Here is a 14961-nt window from a genome sequence, read left to right on the forward strand (position 1 = left end):
TGAACGGAGCACTGGCCCATATGCCTCAGTGGCAACGTAGATCCAGCCTCCATTTGGAATTATGCACCCATTTCACAGCATCTGCCAAAGTAAGAGAATAGGGTCTCAGCCAATCTGACCTGGGGGAAAATTCCTTCCCAACCCCAAATACGGTGATCTGTTAGACCCTGAACATGTGGGCAAGACCCACCAGGCAGATACCCAGGAAAGAATTCTCTGTAGTAACTCAGAGCCCTCTCCACCTAGTGTCCCGTCTCCAGCAGTTGGGGATTTTTGCTACTGGCAATCACTGCTGGGCCACATGCCATTTTAGGAAGTCCCATCATACCATCCCCTCCATAAAATTATCAAGCTCAGTCTTGAAGCTGGTTAAGTTTTTTGACCCCACTGCTACCCTTGGAAGGCTATTCCAGAACTTCACTCCTCTGATGGTTAGAAACCTTCATCTAATTTTGAGCCTAAACTTGTTGATGGCTAGTTTATAGGCATTTGTTCTTCTGTCTACATTGGCTCTTAACTTAAACTCCTCTCTCTCTCTGGTATTTTCCCTCTGATGTATTTATAGGGAGCAATCATATCGCCCCCACACACACCCAGCCTTCTTTTGGTTAGGCTAAACAAGCCAAGCTCTTTGAGTCTCCTCTCATAAGGTAGGTTTTCCATTCCTCGGATCATCCTAGTTGCCCTTCTCTGCACCTGTTCCAGTTTGAATTCATCTTTCTTAAATATGGGAGACCGGAATTGCATACAGTATTCCAGATGAGGTCTCACCAGTGCCTTTTATAATGGTACTAACACTTCCTTGTCTCTATTGCAAATACACCTCTACCCCTATATAACATGACCCGATATAACATGAATTCGGATATAAAGCGGTAAATCAGCGCTCCGGGGGGGGGGTGCGGGGCTGCGCACTCTGGCGGATCAAAGCAAGTTCGATATAACGCGGTTTCACCTATAATGCGGTAAGATTTTTTGGCTCCTGAAGACAGCGTTATATCAGGGTAGAGGTGTACCTCGCCTGATGCATCCTAGTACTGCATTAGCCTTTTCATGGCCACATTGCATTGACGGCTCATAGTCATCCTGTGATCAACCAATGAGCCCAGGTCTTTCTCCTCTTATGTTGCTTCCAACTGATAAAGTCCCCAGCTTATAGCAAAAATTCTTCTTAATCCCTAAATGCATGACCTTGCACTTTGCACTATTAAATTTCATTCCATTTCTATTACTCTAATTTACAAGGTCATCCAGATCTTCTTATATGATATTCCGGTCCTCCTCTGTAGTGGCTATACCTCCCAACTTCATGTCACCACAAATTTCATTAGCGCACTCTCACTTTTTGTGCAAGGTCAATAATAAAAATGTTAAATAAGTTTGGTCCCGAAACCGATCCTTGAGGAACTCCACTAGTAATCTCCCTCCAGGCTGACAGTTCGCCTTTCAGTATGACCTGTTGTAGTCACCCCTTTAACCATCTTTCAATTCTCATATATCCCCATCTTCTCCAATTTAACTAATAATTTCCCATGTGGAACTGTATCAAATGCCTTACTGAAATCCAGGTAGATTAGATCTAATGCATTTCCTTTGTCTAAAAAATCAGTTATCTTCTCAAAGAAGGAGATCGGGTTGGTCTGGCACAATCTACCTTTTGTAAACCATGTTGTATTTTATCCCAATTACCATTCACCTCTGTCCTTAACTATCTTCTCTTTCAAAATTTGTTTGACCTTGCATACAATTAAGGTCAAACTAACAGGCCTGTAGTTTCCTGGATCACTTTTTTCCCCTTTCTTAAAAATAAGAACTATCATAGGTACCAATCCATGGGCACTCTGGGGCTGGAGCACCCATGGGAAAAAAATAATGGGTGCTCAGCACCCACCGGCGGCCCCACCAATCAGCTCTTCCCCCTCCCCCCAGCACCTTCCACCCACCAGTGGGCCCTGCCAATAAGCTCCTCCTCCTCCTCCCAGTTCCCCCCACCCATCGTGATCAGCTGTTCAGTGGTGGGCAGGAGGCACTGTGGGGAGGGGGCAGGGCATGCTCAGGGGAGGGGGCAGAACAGGGTGGGAAGAGGTGGTGTGGGGGCAGAGTGGGGACAGGAAGAGGCTAGTGGGGCCTTTGGAAAAGGGGTGGAGTGGGGGCAGGGCCTGGGGCAAGGCGGGGCTCAAGCCTCCCTCCCCCTCCCCAGAAAATGACAAAGTCGGTGCCTGTGGGAACTATATTAGCAATTCTCCAATCATAGGGTATGACCCCTGAGTTTACAGATTTATTAAAATCTTTTCTATTGGGCTTATGATTTCATGTGCCAGTCCCTTTAATATTCTTGGATGGACCTTATCTGATTTGATTAAGTCCCATTAAGCTGTTTGAGTTTGACTTACAACTCGGACGTGGTAATTTCTACCTGCATATACTCATTCCCATTAGCCACCCTGCCTCTACCTCTAAGCTATTCATCAGCCTTATTAAAAACTGAGGCAAAGTATATGTTTAGGTGTCGGGTCATGCCTAGATTATCTTTAATCTCCACCCCATCCTCAGTGGCTAGCAGTCCCACTTCTTCTTCTTTTTTTATGTAGCTATAGAACCTCTTACTATTGGTTTTAATTCCCTTTGCAATATCCAGCTCTGCTTGTCTTTTGGCAGTTCTCATTTTATCCCTACACTTCCTGACTTGCAAGAGCTAGCTTTTCTTGCTGAACCCCCCATCTTCCATTCCTTGCAGGCTTTCTGCTTTTTCTTAATCACCTCTTTGAGATGCTTGCTCATCCAGTTTAGTCTGCAAACCTTCCTTACAATTTTTTCCCTTTGTTTGGGATGCAGGCTTCAAATAGCTTCTGCAACTTCGACTTAAAGTAATTCCAGGCCTCCTCCACATTCACATCCTTGAGTTCTTCGGTCTAGTCCATTTCCCTAATTAATGGCCTTAATTTATTAAAGTTAGCTCTTTTGAAATCAAGAACTCTTGTTGCAGATCTATTTTTAAACTGAATTAACTCAGGATCACTTGAACCAAGGCTGTTCTCTACAACCAGTTCTTCTATGAGGTCCTCACTACTCACCAATACCAAATCTAAAATGACATCGCCTCTTATTGGTTCAGCAACTATCTGCTGAAGAAATCTGTCAGCTACTACATCCAGGAAAATCTAGGCCCTACTGGACTTAGGCCTGGTCTACACTAGGCTTTTATGTCGAATTTAGCGCCGTTATATTGAATTAACCCTGCACCCGTCCACACCAGGAAGCCATTTAGTTCGACATAGAGCTCTCTTTAAATCGATTTCTGTAATCCTCCCCAACGAGAGGAGTAGCGCTAAATTCGAAATGGCCATATCGAATTAGGCTAGGTGTGGATGGAAATCGACGCTAATAGCTCCGGGAGCTATCCCACAGTGCACCACTCTGTTGACGCTCTGGACAGCAGTCCGAGCTCGGATGCTCTGACCAGCCACACCCCGGGAAAATTTGAATTCCTTTTCCTGTCTGGGCAGTTTGAAGCGCAGTTTCTGTTTGGACACCGTGGCGAGCTCAGCAGCAGTGGCAGCAGTGGCAACGATGCAGAGCTCTCCAGCAGAGATGGCCGTGCAATCCAATAGAAAGAGGGCCCCAGCATGGACGGATCAGGAAGTCTTGGATCTCATCGCTGTGTGGGGAGATGAGTCCGTGCTTTCCGAGCTGCGCTCCAAAAGACGGAATGCAAAGACCTATGAGAAGATCTCTAAAGCCATGGCAGAGAGAGGCTACAGCCGGGATGCAACGCAGTGCCGCGTGAAAATCAAGGAGCTGAGACAAGGCTACCAGAAGACCAAAGAGGCAAACGGACGCTCTGGATCCCAGCCCCACACATCCCGTTTCTACGAGGCACTGCATTCCATCCTAGGTGCGGCCGCCACCACTACCCCACCCCTGACCGTGGACTCTGAGGATGGGATATTGTCCGCGGCCGGTTCCTCCGACATGTTAGCGGACGGGGAAGATGAAGAAGGAGATGAGGAGGACGAGGCAGTCGACAGCGCTGGCACCGCTGATTTCCCCGACAGCCAGGAGCTCTTCATCACCCTGACAGAGATCCCCTACCAACCGTCCCCCGCCGTTACCCCAGACACAGATTCAGGGGAAGGATCAAGCAGTAAGTGTTTTAAATATCTAAACATTTATTTACAACATAACTGGCATATTTAAAATATTAACAGTAGCTAAAGTGCTTTAAAACATGTAAACATTTATTTGCAACAAAACAGGAAGATTGAAAATATTAACAGTGGGTAAAGTGCTTCAAAACATGTAAACAGGAAAGTCAAACAAAAGGGGAATCAGTGCAAAGTGTATCATGATTAGTCTGTCTTTGGGCGCCTCAATATATAGTCCGAACCATTTTCAAAAAATTTCACAATGTCCGCTTCATGATTATAGTGCCCAAAACCCTGCAGTCATTTGTCCCTCCAAGGGCACCTAAGCCAAGAACTGGTCAATGTAACCGGGGATAGAGGCGACATCCTCCGGGGAGAACTCCTCATACACCTCCTGCAGGTGTTTTTCCAGCCTCATCAGCAGGTTCCTGGGCAGGGAGAGCTTATTAGGCCCCCCGTGGTAGGACACGTTTCCCTGCCACAACGCCAGCAGGTACTCCGGGATCATGGCCTTGCAGAGCAGTGCAGCAAATGGCCCCGGTTTCTGCAGGCTGTCCCGGAGCATCTTCTCCTTCTGGCTCTCCGAGACCTTCAGGAGGGTGATGTCTGGCATGACTCCCTGCTGTGAATTAGGTAGGGGAAAGTTAGTATTGGGACTGCTTGCCCGTCCCTTTACAGAACTGCAACCGCCGGTTTACAGCCACGCGGTTTACAGCCGCGAGGGGGTGGGACAGGGCCAGAGTTCATGCTTGCAGGATTGCTGCCAGCAGAGACTCGCATTGCTTTCTATGTGAAAGGAGGCCAGTGCCACTCTTAAAGTTTTAAGCGGCCACAAGTCTACGGCTTACCATGTTTGCCATCTAGACAAAGTCCGGTGTCCTGCCCTGCTCCTCAGCTCGCCACAGCAAGACCGCAGGCACTGTAGGCGAGGGCCGAAAATTCGACCTTGTCCTCAGTGCGCGTGTGATAGGTGCTCTGCATGGTCTTGTTCACAGAGAAAGACTATGTTCTCTGTTCACAGATACATTGCTCTGTCTCAGGAATTCACTCCCTTTTTCCAATTCCCACAGCCACATCTGCCCAGAGGCTAGCGCACATTAGGAGGAGGAAGAAGAGGACACGGGAAGACATGTTTGCTGAACTAATGGGATGCTCCTGAGCACAGGCAGCCCAGCAGACACAGTGGAGGGAGAACTTGTCCCAAATGCACCGGGCAAACATGGAACGGGAGGAGAGGTGGCGACAGGAGGACAGGCAGGCTACTCAAACGCTGCTTGGACTAATGAGGGAGCAAACGGACACGCTCCGCCGCCTTGTGGATGTTCTGCAGGACCGGAGGCAGGAGGAGAGAGCCCCGCTGCAGTCTCTCTGTAACTGCCCTGCCCCGCCACCAAGTCCCATACCCCCCTCACCCAAAGTCCAAACACGGAGGGGTGGAAGGGGCCGTGAAAAATTTCACTCCACCCCTGCGGACTGCTCTACCACTAGAAGGCTCTCATTCCCCAAAATTTGAAAAGTCCTTTCCTACCCGCCTCACACAAGACCCCGTCCAAGTTTCACCCCCCCGTTCCATGTGCGGTTGTTAATAAAGAATACGTTTCTGTTCATTTCTGTTTCCATCCTCTTCTTTTGGAGGGGAGTCTGTCTGAAGGGGGGGGAAGGGGCTTGGTCATTGGACAGGACAGTCACCTTTAGCAGGGGGCAGGTGCAGCAGCAGGGCACATATACAGTGCAGTGACTAGTTATCCTGGTCAGTCTGGGAGGTGGTTTTCATGTTTTGTGTGGTGGGGGCGGTGGTGTTGCTCTGTGACTTGGTGGCGGGGGAGGGCAGTTACAGATCTTATGCAGCGGTCCTTACCCTGCATCACAGAGCCGCGCAGCAGGGGATCTGTAACCCTCCTCCCCCTGCAAGACAGTCACATAGCCGACACATACACGCAGTCCCGGCCAGGAGGGCTGGCAGGCTCCGTTGAAACAACCAGTCCACCACCGCGGAGCCTGTCATTCCTGGAGTTTAGAAGCATCATTTGCATCACAACCCTAAACCCGCCCCCCGCCACAGTCTGCGTCCCAGGTTTAAAACATTCCCGCGAAAACAGTAATAAAGACAACGGTGTCCATTAACAAAACAGAACAGATTTTATTTTTTGGGAAGGGGGTGAAGGGGGTATGTAATTGGAGAGGATAGTCGACGGCAACTGGGTAAAGAAACGGGGGCAAGTTCTGCCTCTGTGTCCACAAACTTAAAAGTCACTGGGTACCCTGCTCAGCCTTGAAACTGGCTTTCAAAGCCTCCCGGATGCACAGCGCGTCCCGCTGGGCTCTTCTAATCGCCCGGCTGTCTGGCTGGGCGTAATCAGCAGCCAGGCTATTTGCCTCAACCTCCCACCCCGCCATAAAGGTCTCCCCCTTGCTCTCACACAGATTGTGGAGCACACAGCAAGCTGCAATAACGATGGGGATATTGGTTTCGCTGAGATCACAGCGAGTGAGTAAGCTTCTCCATCTCCCCTTGAGACGGCCAAAAGCACACTCCACCACCATTCTGCACTTGCTCAGACGGTAGTTGAACAGTTCTTTTTCTGTGTCCAGGGCGCCAGTATAGGGCTTCATGAGCCAGGGCATTAGCGGGTAGGCTGGGTCCCCGAGGATCACTGTAGGCATCTCCACATCCCCAACAGTTATCTTGTGGTCCGGGAAGTAAATACCTTCCTGCAGCCGTCTAAACAGACCAGAGTTCCTGAACACGCGAGCGTCATGAACCTTGCCCGGCCATCCGACGTAGATGTTTGTAAACCGTCCCCGATGGTCCACCAGTGCTTGCAGCACCATTGAAAAGTAGCCCGTTCTATTGATGTACTGGCTGGCCTGGTGGCCCGGTCCCAGGATAGGGATGTGAGTCCCATCTATAGCCCCACCGCAGTTTGGGAATCCCATCGCAGCGAAGCCATCTATGATGACCTGCGCGTTTCCCAGGGTCACTACCTTTGACAGCAGTACCTTGACGATTGCCTTGGCTACTTGCAGGACAACAACCCCCACGGTAGATTTGCCCACGCCAAAGTGGTTCGCGACTGACCGGTAGCTGTCCGGCGTTGCAAGCTTCCAGAGGGCTATGGCCACTCGCTTCTGGACAGTCAGGGCTGCTCGCATGCGGGTGTCCTTGCGCTTCAGGGCAGGGGACAGCAACTCACAAAGTTCCAGGAAAGTCCCCTTCCGCATGCGAAAGTTTCGCAGCCACTGGGATTCATCCCAGACCTGAAGCACTATGCGGTCCCACCAGTCGGTGCTTGTTTCCCGGGCCCAGAATCGCCGTTCAACAAAATCCACATGCCCCATTGCCACCGTGATGTCCTGGGCGCTGGGGCTCGTGGTTTCTGACAGCTCTGTGCTACTCTCCGACTTCAGGCCCTCACGGCGGTGCCGTAGCCTCCTCGCCTGATTTCTCTGCATCTGCCTGTGGGAAAGGTGTATGATAAGGTGCGAGGCGTTGAGAACGGCCACAACTGCAGCGATGGTCGCAGCGGGATCCATGATCGCAGTGCTGTGGCGTCCGTGCTGTCACTGATCAAAAAATGCGCGAACTGATTTCCCGCCGGCGCTTTCAGGGAGGGAGGCAGGGCGGTAGTGACTGACGGATGACGACAGTTACCCAAAAGCACCGTCGCCACATTTTTTTACCCAGAAGGCATTGGGGGCTCGACCCAGAATTCCAATGGGCAGCGGGGACTGCGGGAACTGTGGGATAGCTGCCCACAGTGCACTGCTTCCAATGTCGACGCTTTCCCTGGTAGTGTGGACTGACAAAGTCGAATTACTGTCCTTAGTGTAGACACACACGTTCGACTTTCTAATATCGATTGCACATATTCGATTTAACTAAAATCGAACTACTCTCGTAGTGTAGACATACCCTTAGTAACACTTGTCCTCCAATCTATATTTGGGAAATTAAAGTCTCCCATAATCGCACAATTTCCAGTAGTATTTAGTTAATTAAAAACATTAAAGAGGTCTCTATCCATAACCAAATCGGATCCTGGTGGTCTGTAACACACCTCAAGCACTATATCCTTTAGTAGCTTTCTTCCCCAAAGTGATTTTGGCCCAAACAGACTCTATCTTATCCATTCTATCATTTCTAATTTCTTTACAGTGTATCTTAGCATTAATATACAAGTCTACTCAACCACCTTTGCCTTTTTCTTTCTTTCTTTCTTTCTTTCTTTCTTGAACAGCCCATACCTTTCAATACCTGTACTCCAATCATGGCTACTATTCCACCATGTTTCTGTTATCCCTATAATATCTGGTTTCACTTCCTGCACCAGTAATTCTAGTTCCTCCAGTTTGTTACTGAGGCTCCTTGTATCGGTGTACAAATATCTTAACTGTTGCTGTTTGGGTTCGCCCCACATTCCACGCCCGATTGGGTACAGTCATTCTACTGCAGTGTTGCCCAATTTTCATCTTACCAGACCTCCATTTTACCATAAATGTATTGTGGACCCTTTTCTGCTGTTCATTTCCATACATGTTTCCCCCATTTCAGATAATGTGAGGATAAACCTCATGTTTTTTCTTCCTAAACTGTTACTAAATCCCAGCTTTAAATACTACAAATAATTTAAAAAACATTTAAATAAAAGTATAGAAAATTAAATACTAGTTTTGCATACCAAGAGGTCTTAATGTTCTAGGTGTGGGTTTACAGATCTGTTACACTGTTAACTTTACATCCATATTTAACAAATGACATTATTCAGTTTCATGGGGTCACTGCGTCAAAATGTCTGTGTTAGGACTTTAATTTATTTCCTGAGGTTCCTTTTAGTGGGCAGAAAGAGTGGTGCATTGGATTGATTTACTGTCTCTAATCCACCATGTGGATTTTAAGGCTTGGAACTTATTCTGTGATTTAAATTTAAAACCTAGAAGAATTCAACTGTACTTCAGTAGCAAGCTGAACAAGACTGGGGAATCTCAGTAACTCAAATGTTGGGAGGATGATTCTATTGCAGAAGTAATGTTCTCTAATTTCAAGCAGCTTTGACTGTACCATTTACTCAGCATTCCATTCCACCCACTGGTTTATCCACACAGCTCCTGTTTACTTCAGTGGTAGCTGTGGACGCATATCTGAGGGCAGAATTTTGTGGGGTTAGCATCACTTTGTGATGCAGCCACATGAACTATCTACCTGGATGTCAAGTATTGCCTTTAAGAGATGCTGACATGATAGTGTACAAATTAAGGGTTAAGAAACTATTTAAAAGACCCTCTACCATTTTCAGATGGGTCTCAGGGCAGTTTTATAACAAGATTACATAATTTTCTTTGCTCTGCTATAAATTAAAGCATGTATATCAAAGATGATCTTTGTTATGGGACTGCTGACTTTGCACTCTGGGATAGGCAGGCACCGGGTGTAAATTTCAATAGCTGACTAAAAGTGCAGAGGAAATGAGCGGGTAATGAGAGAAGAGCAGCCAGTTCTTTAATTGAATTAAAAGCCGAGTGACACCAAAGCAGACACCTGTCCAATTACAGACAGGCCAAGGTGTTTACCATTGCTGTACAAGCGATTTGAAGATGACAGCAATCTTTCCGCCCACAGATTAACATAATGAAGGAGAACAGATTACAGCGGATGCTGGCCAAATAGCTAGGTTGGCAGCTGAGGAAAAAAATAGTTTGTTGAAGTATGTAAATAAAAACTGCACTTTCCGTTGCCTACCTATTCAGTTCATCTGCTTCCTTGTTGCTGGCAAAATAGTGGACATGTTATGCGTAAAGGAAAAGAGTGAATTTCTCTGTATAAGCCTTTACTAAAAAAAAATGAACAAGATTTACAAAAAGAATGATTTTTAGAAGCCCACTGTTCTTCACATCCCTGTCAAATGATTCAATATGTAAAATCTAATGCAGCGCAGATACAGCATGTAATATCTTTCCATTTTGTAAAATAAATAAAAATTCCTCCAGTGCTTTGGGCATCTTTCTGGATGTACTGTTGCTGCTGGTGGTGCCTGAAGCTATTGGAGACCCCACAGAATGTCTCCCAACAAGAAATTCAAGGAGTATTAACTCACTATCTCATAAGGAGAATAGGCTACGGCTGCTAAATGTAAAATACAACTAAATTGCATCCAAAAGCACAGCAGAATACAATGTGAAAAGGCACTTGATGTATAACACAATATCCCCTACCACACTTCTCACAGCAGAGAACATGCAAATGTCACATTTAGATGCATTGGTTCATGCACCTATTTATTGGCTCAAGGTAATTCAAACTGTGTGGTTTTACTTTCCTCTTTGTCCCTCCCCTCTCCCTCCTGCCCCCCACACTAGGTATGTGTCAATGTTAAGTATTAATGCAAAATGCATTAGTGCTTAGCAGAGAGATTCCCTGGAGATGCTGGTGCCAAATAGTTTAATACAGATGCCTGCATTACACGGGATACTAAAACTTTAAAAACATCAATAATGCCTACTTTATGCTTATTCAATGTGCTTTCAAATTGCTGTCTTCCATCATCAAAAGATTACAGGCAAAGTTTGTTGGTACTGCTGCTGACCCTGCTCTGCCTTCAGTGTATCTGCTGTAGCATTTACATTAGATTCAGAGGTGTCAGTGCAGCTTTCCATTATCAACTGATGATTAGCAGAATCAAGAACTATGATCATAGAGGTATCGATCTTTCACCGTTTTTACTCTTAAATGGAACTACATTGACTGGAGTTACCCCTGATTTATACTGTTGTAAGGGAGAGTAGAATCAGGCCCTAAAAGAGAGAGATTGAAAGATCTTGCAGATGCCAAACTTTCAGGATTTTTCAGTCAAGTACAAGAATAAACCAAGCACCTCCATTTCAGTGAAAGTGGAAAACTGTAGCATCTACAAACTTCTTAGCAAATACTAGGAGAATACAGCAACTCACTTTGGATTGTCACTTGTGCACATCAAAGAAAAACTGCACCAACTTTGACGTTTACTTTGCTGTCCTGCACAAGAGGAAGGGAAATTTTCTGCACTGATTGTTAATGGTAGGGTCTGCTACTTACTTCCACCTCCAAGTGTGCACATCACCCCAAAGGGGGCAGGAGGTGAAGGAGGCAGCATCATGACACACTGCACTGAAGGGATCTTAGGGCAAGCTCTTTACCTCTGCATTTTCCAATTAAATATAATTTTGTAACTTCCAATAGCAAGTTCTTTCCCAAGCTGCTTATGAAAAAGTACAGCTTTTTAGCACCCCAATGCAGGACAGTGCCTAAATAGCACAATTTGGCACCTAAGGTGAAATTCTACACTTGGAAGCCAGTGTATACTTAGCGGACATCAGAATATGATGCACGTTGAAAGTTGGCAAGAGTCTGCTCTCCTTTTTTATTAATTTTTAACTTTTTTTCTGAAGTTTCACTTCATATTATTTTATTATTTCACCTGCTTTGAAATGGGAACTGCTAATGCTTTGACAGATTTCTTGAACATTTGTACACTTTCACTGTGGTACTTCTATATTTTCCAATTTAATATAACTGTGAGATTTCCTATGCCAATACTCCTCACTGAATCGTTACACCTATCCCTACATTTTTTGAGTACTAGGATGACCATTTTTTTTCAGGAGTGCATCCAGGAGTGAAATCAAATTGGTATCACTCATGGCTGATTTATAACAGAATTCTATCCACCTCTCTTCACTAACACCAATAAGTCCTGAAAAAGCACAAGTATACAAATCTTTCCATGTTGAATCCTTGGGTACCGTGTCAACTGTGTTCCGTTACTGTGGTGGTGTATTAACACAGGGATTATATGATGCCACTGAAGTAATGGAACTCAGGTGATATGTTTCATATGGTACCAGGAGCTTGATATCTTGGATTAAAATGGAAAGCTTTGTAGAACAGTGTTAATGCCTGAGAGAAAGATCTCTTTAGTTTTATCCAAGAGGTTAGAAATTCCTTGGGAAAAACAAAACGTATAAGTAAAATAATTTGGTGGGGAAGGGATGAAGAAAAGCTGAGTCAAAAGTTATATGTATTTAAGCTGCTGAAATCTTGAAATAACTTCTAGTTTACAAAGAATAACTGGAAGATTCCAGTTGCACAATATTAGCATATTTTTCTGAATAAAACATGATTTATTTTTAAAAAGCAGAAACTATTCCAAACCACAGGGAACTAGAAATGCAAGTTTTAATGCTTTGTCCTTTCCTCCTGTACTACTGTAAGTATATTATTTTATGTAAATATATATTGCTGGACGATGTAATTATAGCATTGTGACTGTATATGTACATACAAGGGACCGCATAGTGTACATATGCAACATTAATTTCTTCTGTTGTAGGCATGTTGACAGGCTTGCAACCCTTCGCAAACTATGGTGTAACCCTAACTGCTTGCACTTTGGCTGGCTGTACTGAGAGCTCACATGCATTGAACATCTCCACTCCACAAGAAGGTAAAGTAATTTCAAAGGTCTTGACTTCCACATTTCAGTCATGAATAATAAAATAGGAGAAGAGCTAAATGCTGCAAAGCCATTTGCTGGAAAACCCCAACCTAATTTGATGACAAAGTGCATTGCCAGAGCATAATTGCTCCATTTTTGGGGGGGTGCGAAAATGAATCAAACTCCATACCCTTTAATGACATGCATCTTTAATAGCTGTAATGCAGATTAATGGGCTTTTTAATTGCTGTTACATTGTTCATGCAAGAGCCTTGTCATTAATATGAAGCATCTGAAAGATTAATGAAAGCTTCCTCATTTTACTATGGCTCAGAAGTAAATCTAGAGACAGTCTGACTAAAAAGAATTGATTGTATGGCACAGTATGAAATTGAGAATCAAACGGTTGATTTCCATGGTCTCTTTTAACTGCTAAACACTAGCATAGGCAACAATTATTTTAGTATGATGGAACCTCCGAACGCCAATTTAGCCATTTATTAATCACTGCTCAATTTTCTGCTGCTTTTCTTAACTCTTACGCATTTTTTGTTGTACTTGGAACTTAAAAGTTGCAAGCATAAATTAAGGTTTCTTAAGCTTGCATTAAGATCTAGAGCAGCAAGAAAGAAAATATATTACAGTTCTGGCTTTAGAGACCAGCTCAATAACTACTGTGCATCAATTACTGGAGGAACTGTTCCCAAAAGATCTGAAGCATACGTAACTCCTATCTCACTTAAACATAAGATCCAGGTCAAATTCATCTCTCGGTTACATCAGTCTAAAGCTGGAGTAATCCACTTGAAATCATCAGTTACTCCAGATTTGCGCCAGTATAATTTGACCCGTATGTGTAAAACAGTATTTCGTCTTCCATGAGGTGAAAGAATTTTAAAACTCATCTTAAAAAAAATATTCCCATCTGGTGTGTGGTGTGTTTTTTAAGAAGCAAATATAGGCTCCTCTTTGTTTTATTCATCCTTTTTTTAAATAAGTTAAATAAAGAAATAGCAATACAGTGCTAACGTGGAACTAAGACTTCAGCATAAGTTGATGTAAATTAGAGGCAAACCAGAAAAATCAAAACCGCACCACTTCTAATGAATTAAAATTAGATATGGTTCTCAGCCACAAAGTTTGGATTGGCTGTAAATTTATGCCAAAGCCTCAACTCTTTGTAGGGATGGGTGAATTAGTGTGGGGGAAAAAATAACCCTTTACCCCTCTGAACTTGCATGCTTTTCTAGAACCAGGTTTTAGCTAAAAGATCAGTTTTCAAAATGGAGAGAGGTAAATAGTAGTGTCCCCCAGAGATCTGTACTGGGACCAGTGCGGTTCCACATATTCATAAATGATGTCAAAAAAGGGGTAAACAGCGATGTGGCAAAATTTTCAGACTATACAAAATTTTTTAAGATAGTTAGGTCCAAAGCAGACTATGAGGAGTTACTAAGGCCTGGTCTACACTGGGGGTGGGGAGGTGGGGATCGATCTAAGTTACGCAGCTTCAGCTACATGAATAACGTAGCTGAAGTCAACATACTTAGATCGACTTACTGTGGTGTCTTCACTGCGGTGAGTCAACTGCTGCCACTTCCCTATCGACTCTTGCTGAGCTGGAGTACAGGAGTCGACGGGAGAGGGTTTGGGGGTCGATTTATCGCATCTAGACTACATGTGATAAATCGATCCCCGCTGGATCAATCGCTGCCCACCGATCCGGCCGGTAGTGAAGACATACCCTAAGGGATCTCACAGAACTGGGTGACTGGGCAAACAAAATGGCAGATGAAATTCAATGTTGATAAATGCAGAGTAGTGCACATTGGAAAACATAATCCCAACTATACATACAAAATGATGGGGTCTAAATTAGCTGTTACCATTCAAGAGAGAGATCTTGGAGTCATTGTGGATAGTTCTCTGAAAACATCCACTGAATGTGCAGTGGCAGTCAAAAAAGCTAACAGAATGCCAGGACCCATTAGGAAAGGGATAGATAATAAGCCAGAAAATATCATAATGCCCCTATATAAATCCATGGTACTCCCACACCTTGAATACTGTTTGCCCCATCTCAAAAAAGATATATTAGAATTGGAAAAGGTACAGAGAAGGGCAACAAAAATGATTATGGGGATGGAACAGCTTCCATATGAAGAGAGATTACAAAGACTTGTAATTTTCATCTTGGAAAAAAGACTACTAAGAGGGGTATGATGGATATCTATAAAATGATGAATGGTGTGCAGAAAGTGAATAAGGAAGTGTTATTTACCTCTTCACATAATACAAGAACCAGGGGTCACACAATGAAATTAATAGGCAGCAGGTTTAAAACAAAC

At 44.6% G+C, this 14961-nt stretch overlaps 1 protein-coding gene across 1 annotated transcript in view; it reads left to right on the forward strand.

Annotated features, from left to right (window-relative positions):
* USH2A (usherin) overlaps positions 1-14961 on the forward strand; it is a 558238-nt gene that overhangs the window by 238391 nt on the left and 304886 nt on the right. Inside the window, exon 30 of the mRNA XM_026657662.2 lies at positions 12509-12622. Within this exon, the coding sequence (XP_026513447.1) occupies positions 12509-12622 (114 nt within the window). The remainder of the gene's footprint in view (positions 1-12508; positions 12623-14961) is intronic.

The sequence above is a fragment of the Terrapene carolina genome, unplaced genomic scaffold, assembly GCF_002925995.2.
Source record: "Terrapene carolina triunguis isolate 2854851 unplaced genomic scaffold, T_m_triunguis-2.0 Scaffold262, whole genome shotgun sequence".
Lineage (NCBI taxonomy): Eukaryota > Metazoa > Chordata > Testudines > Emydidae > Terrapene > Terrapene triunguis.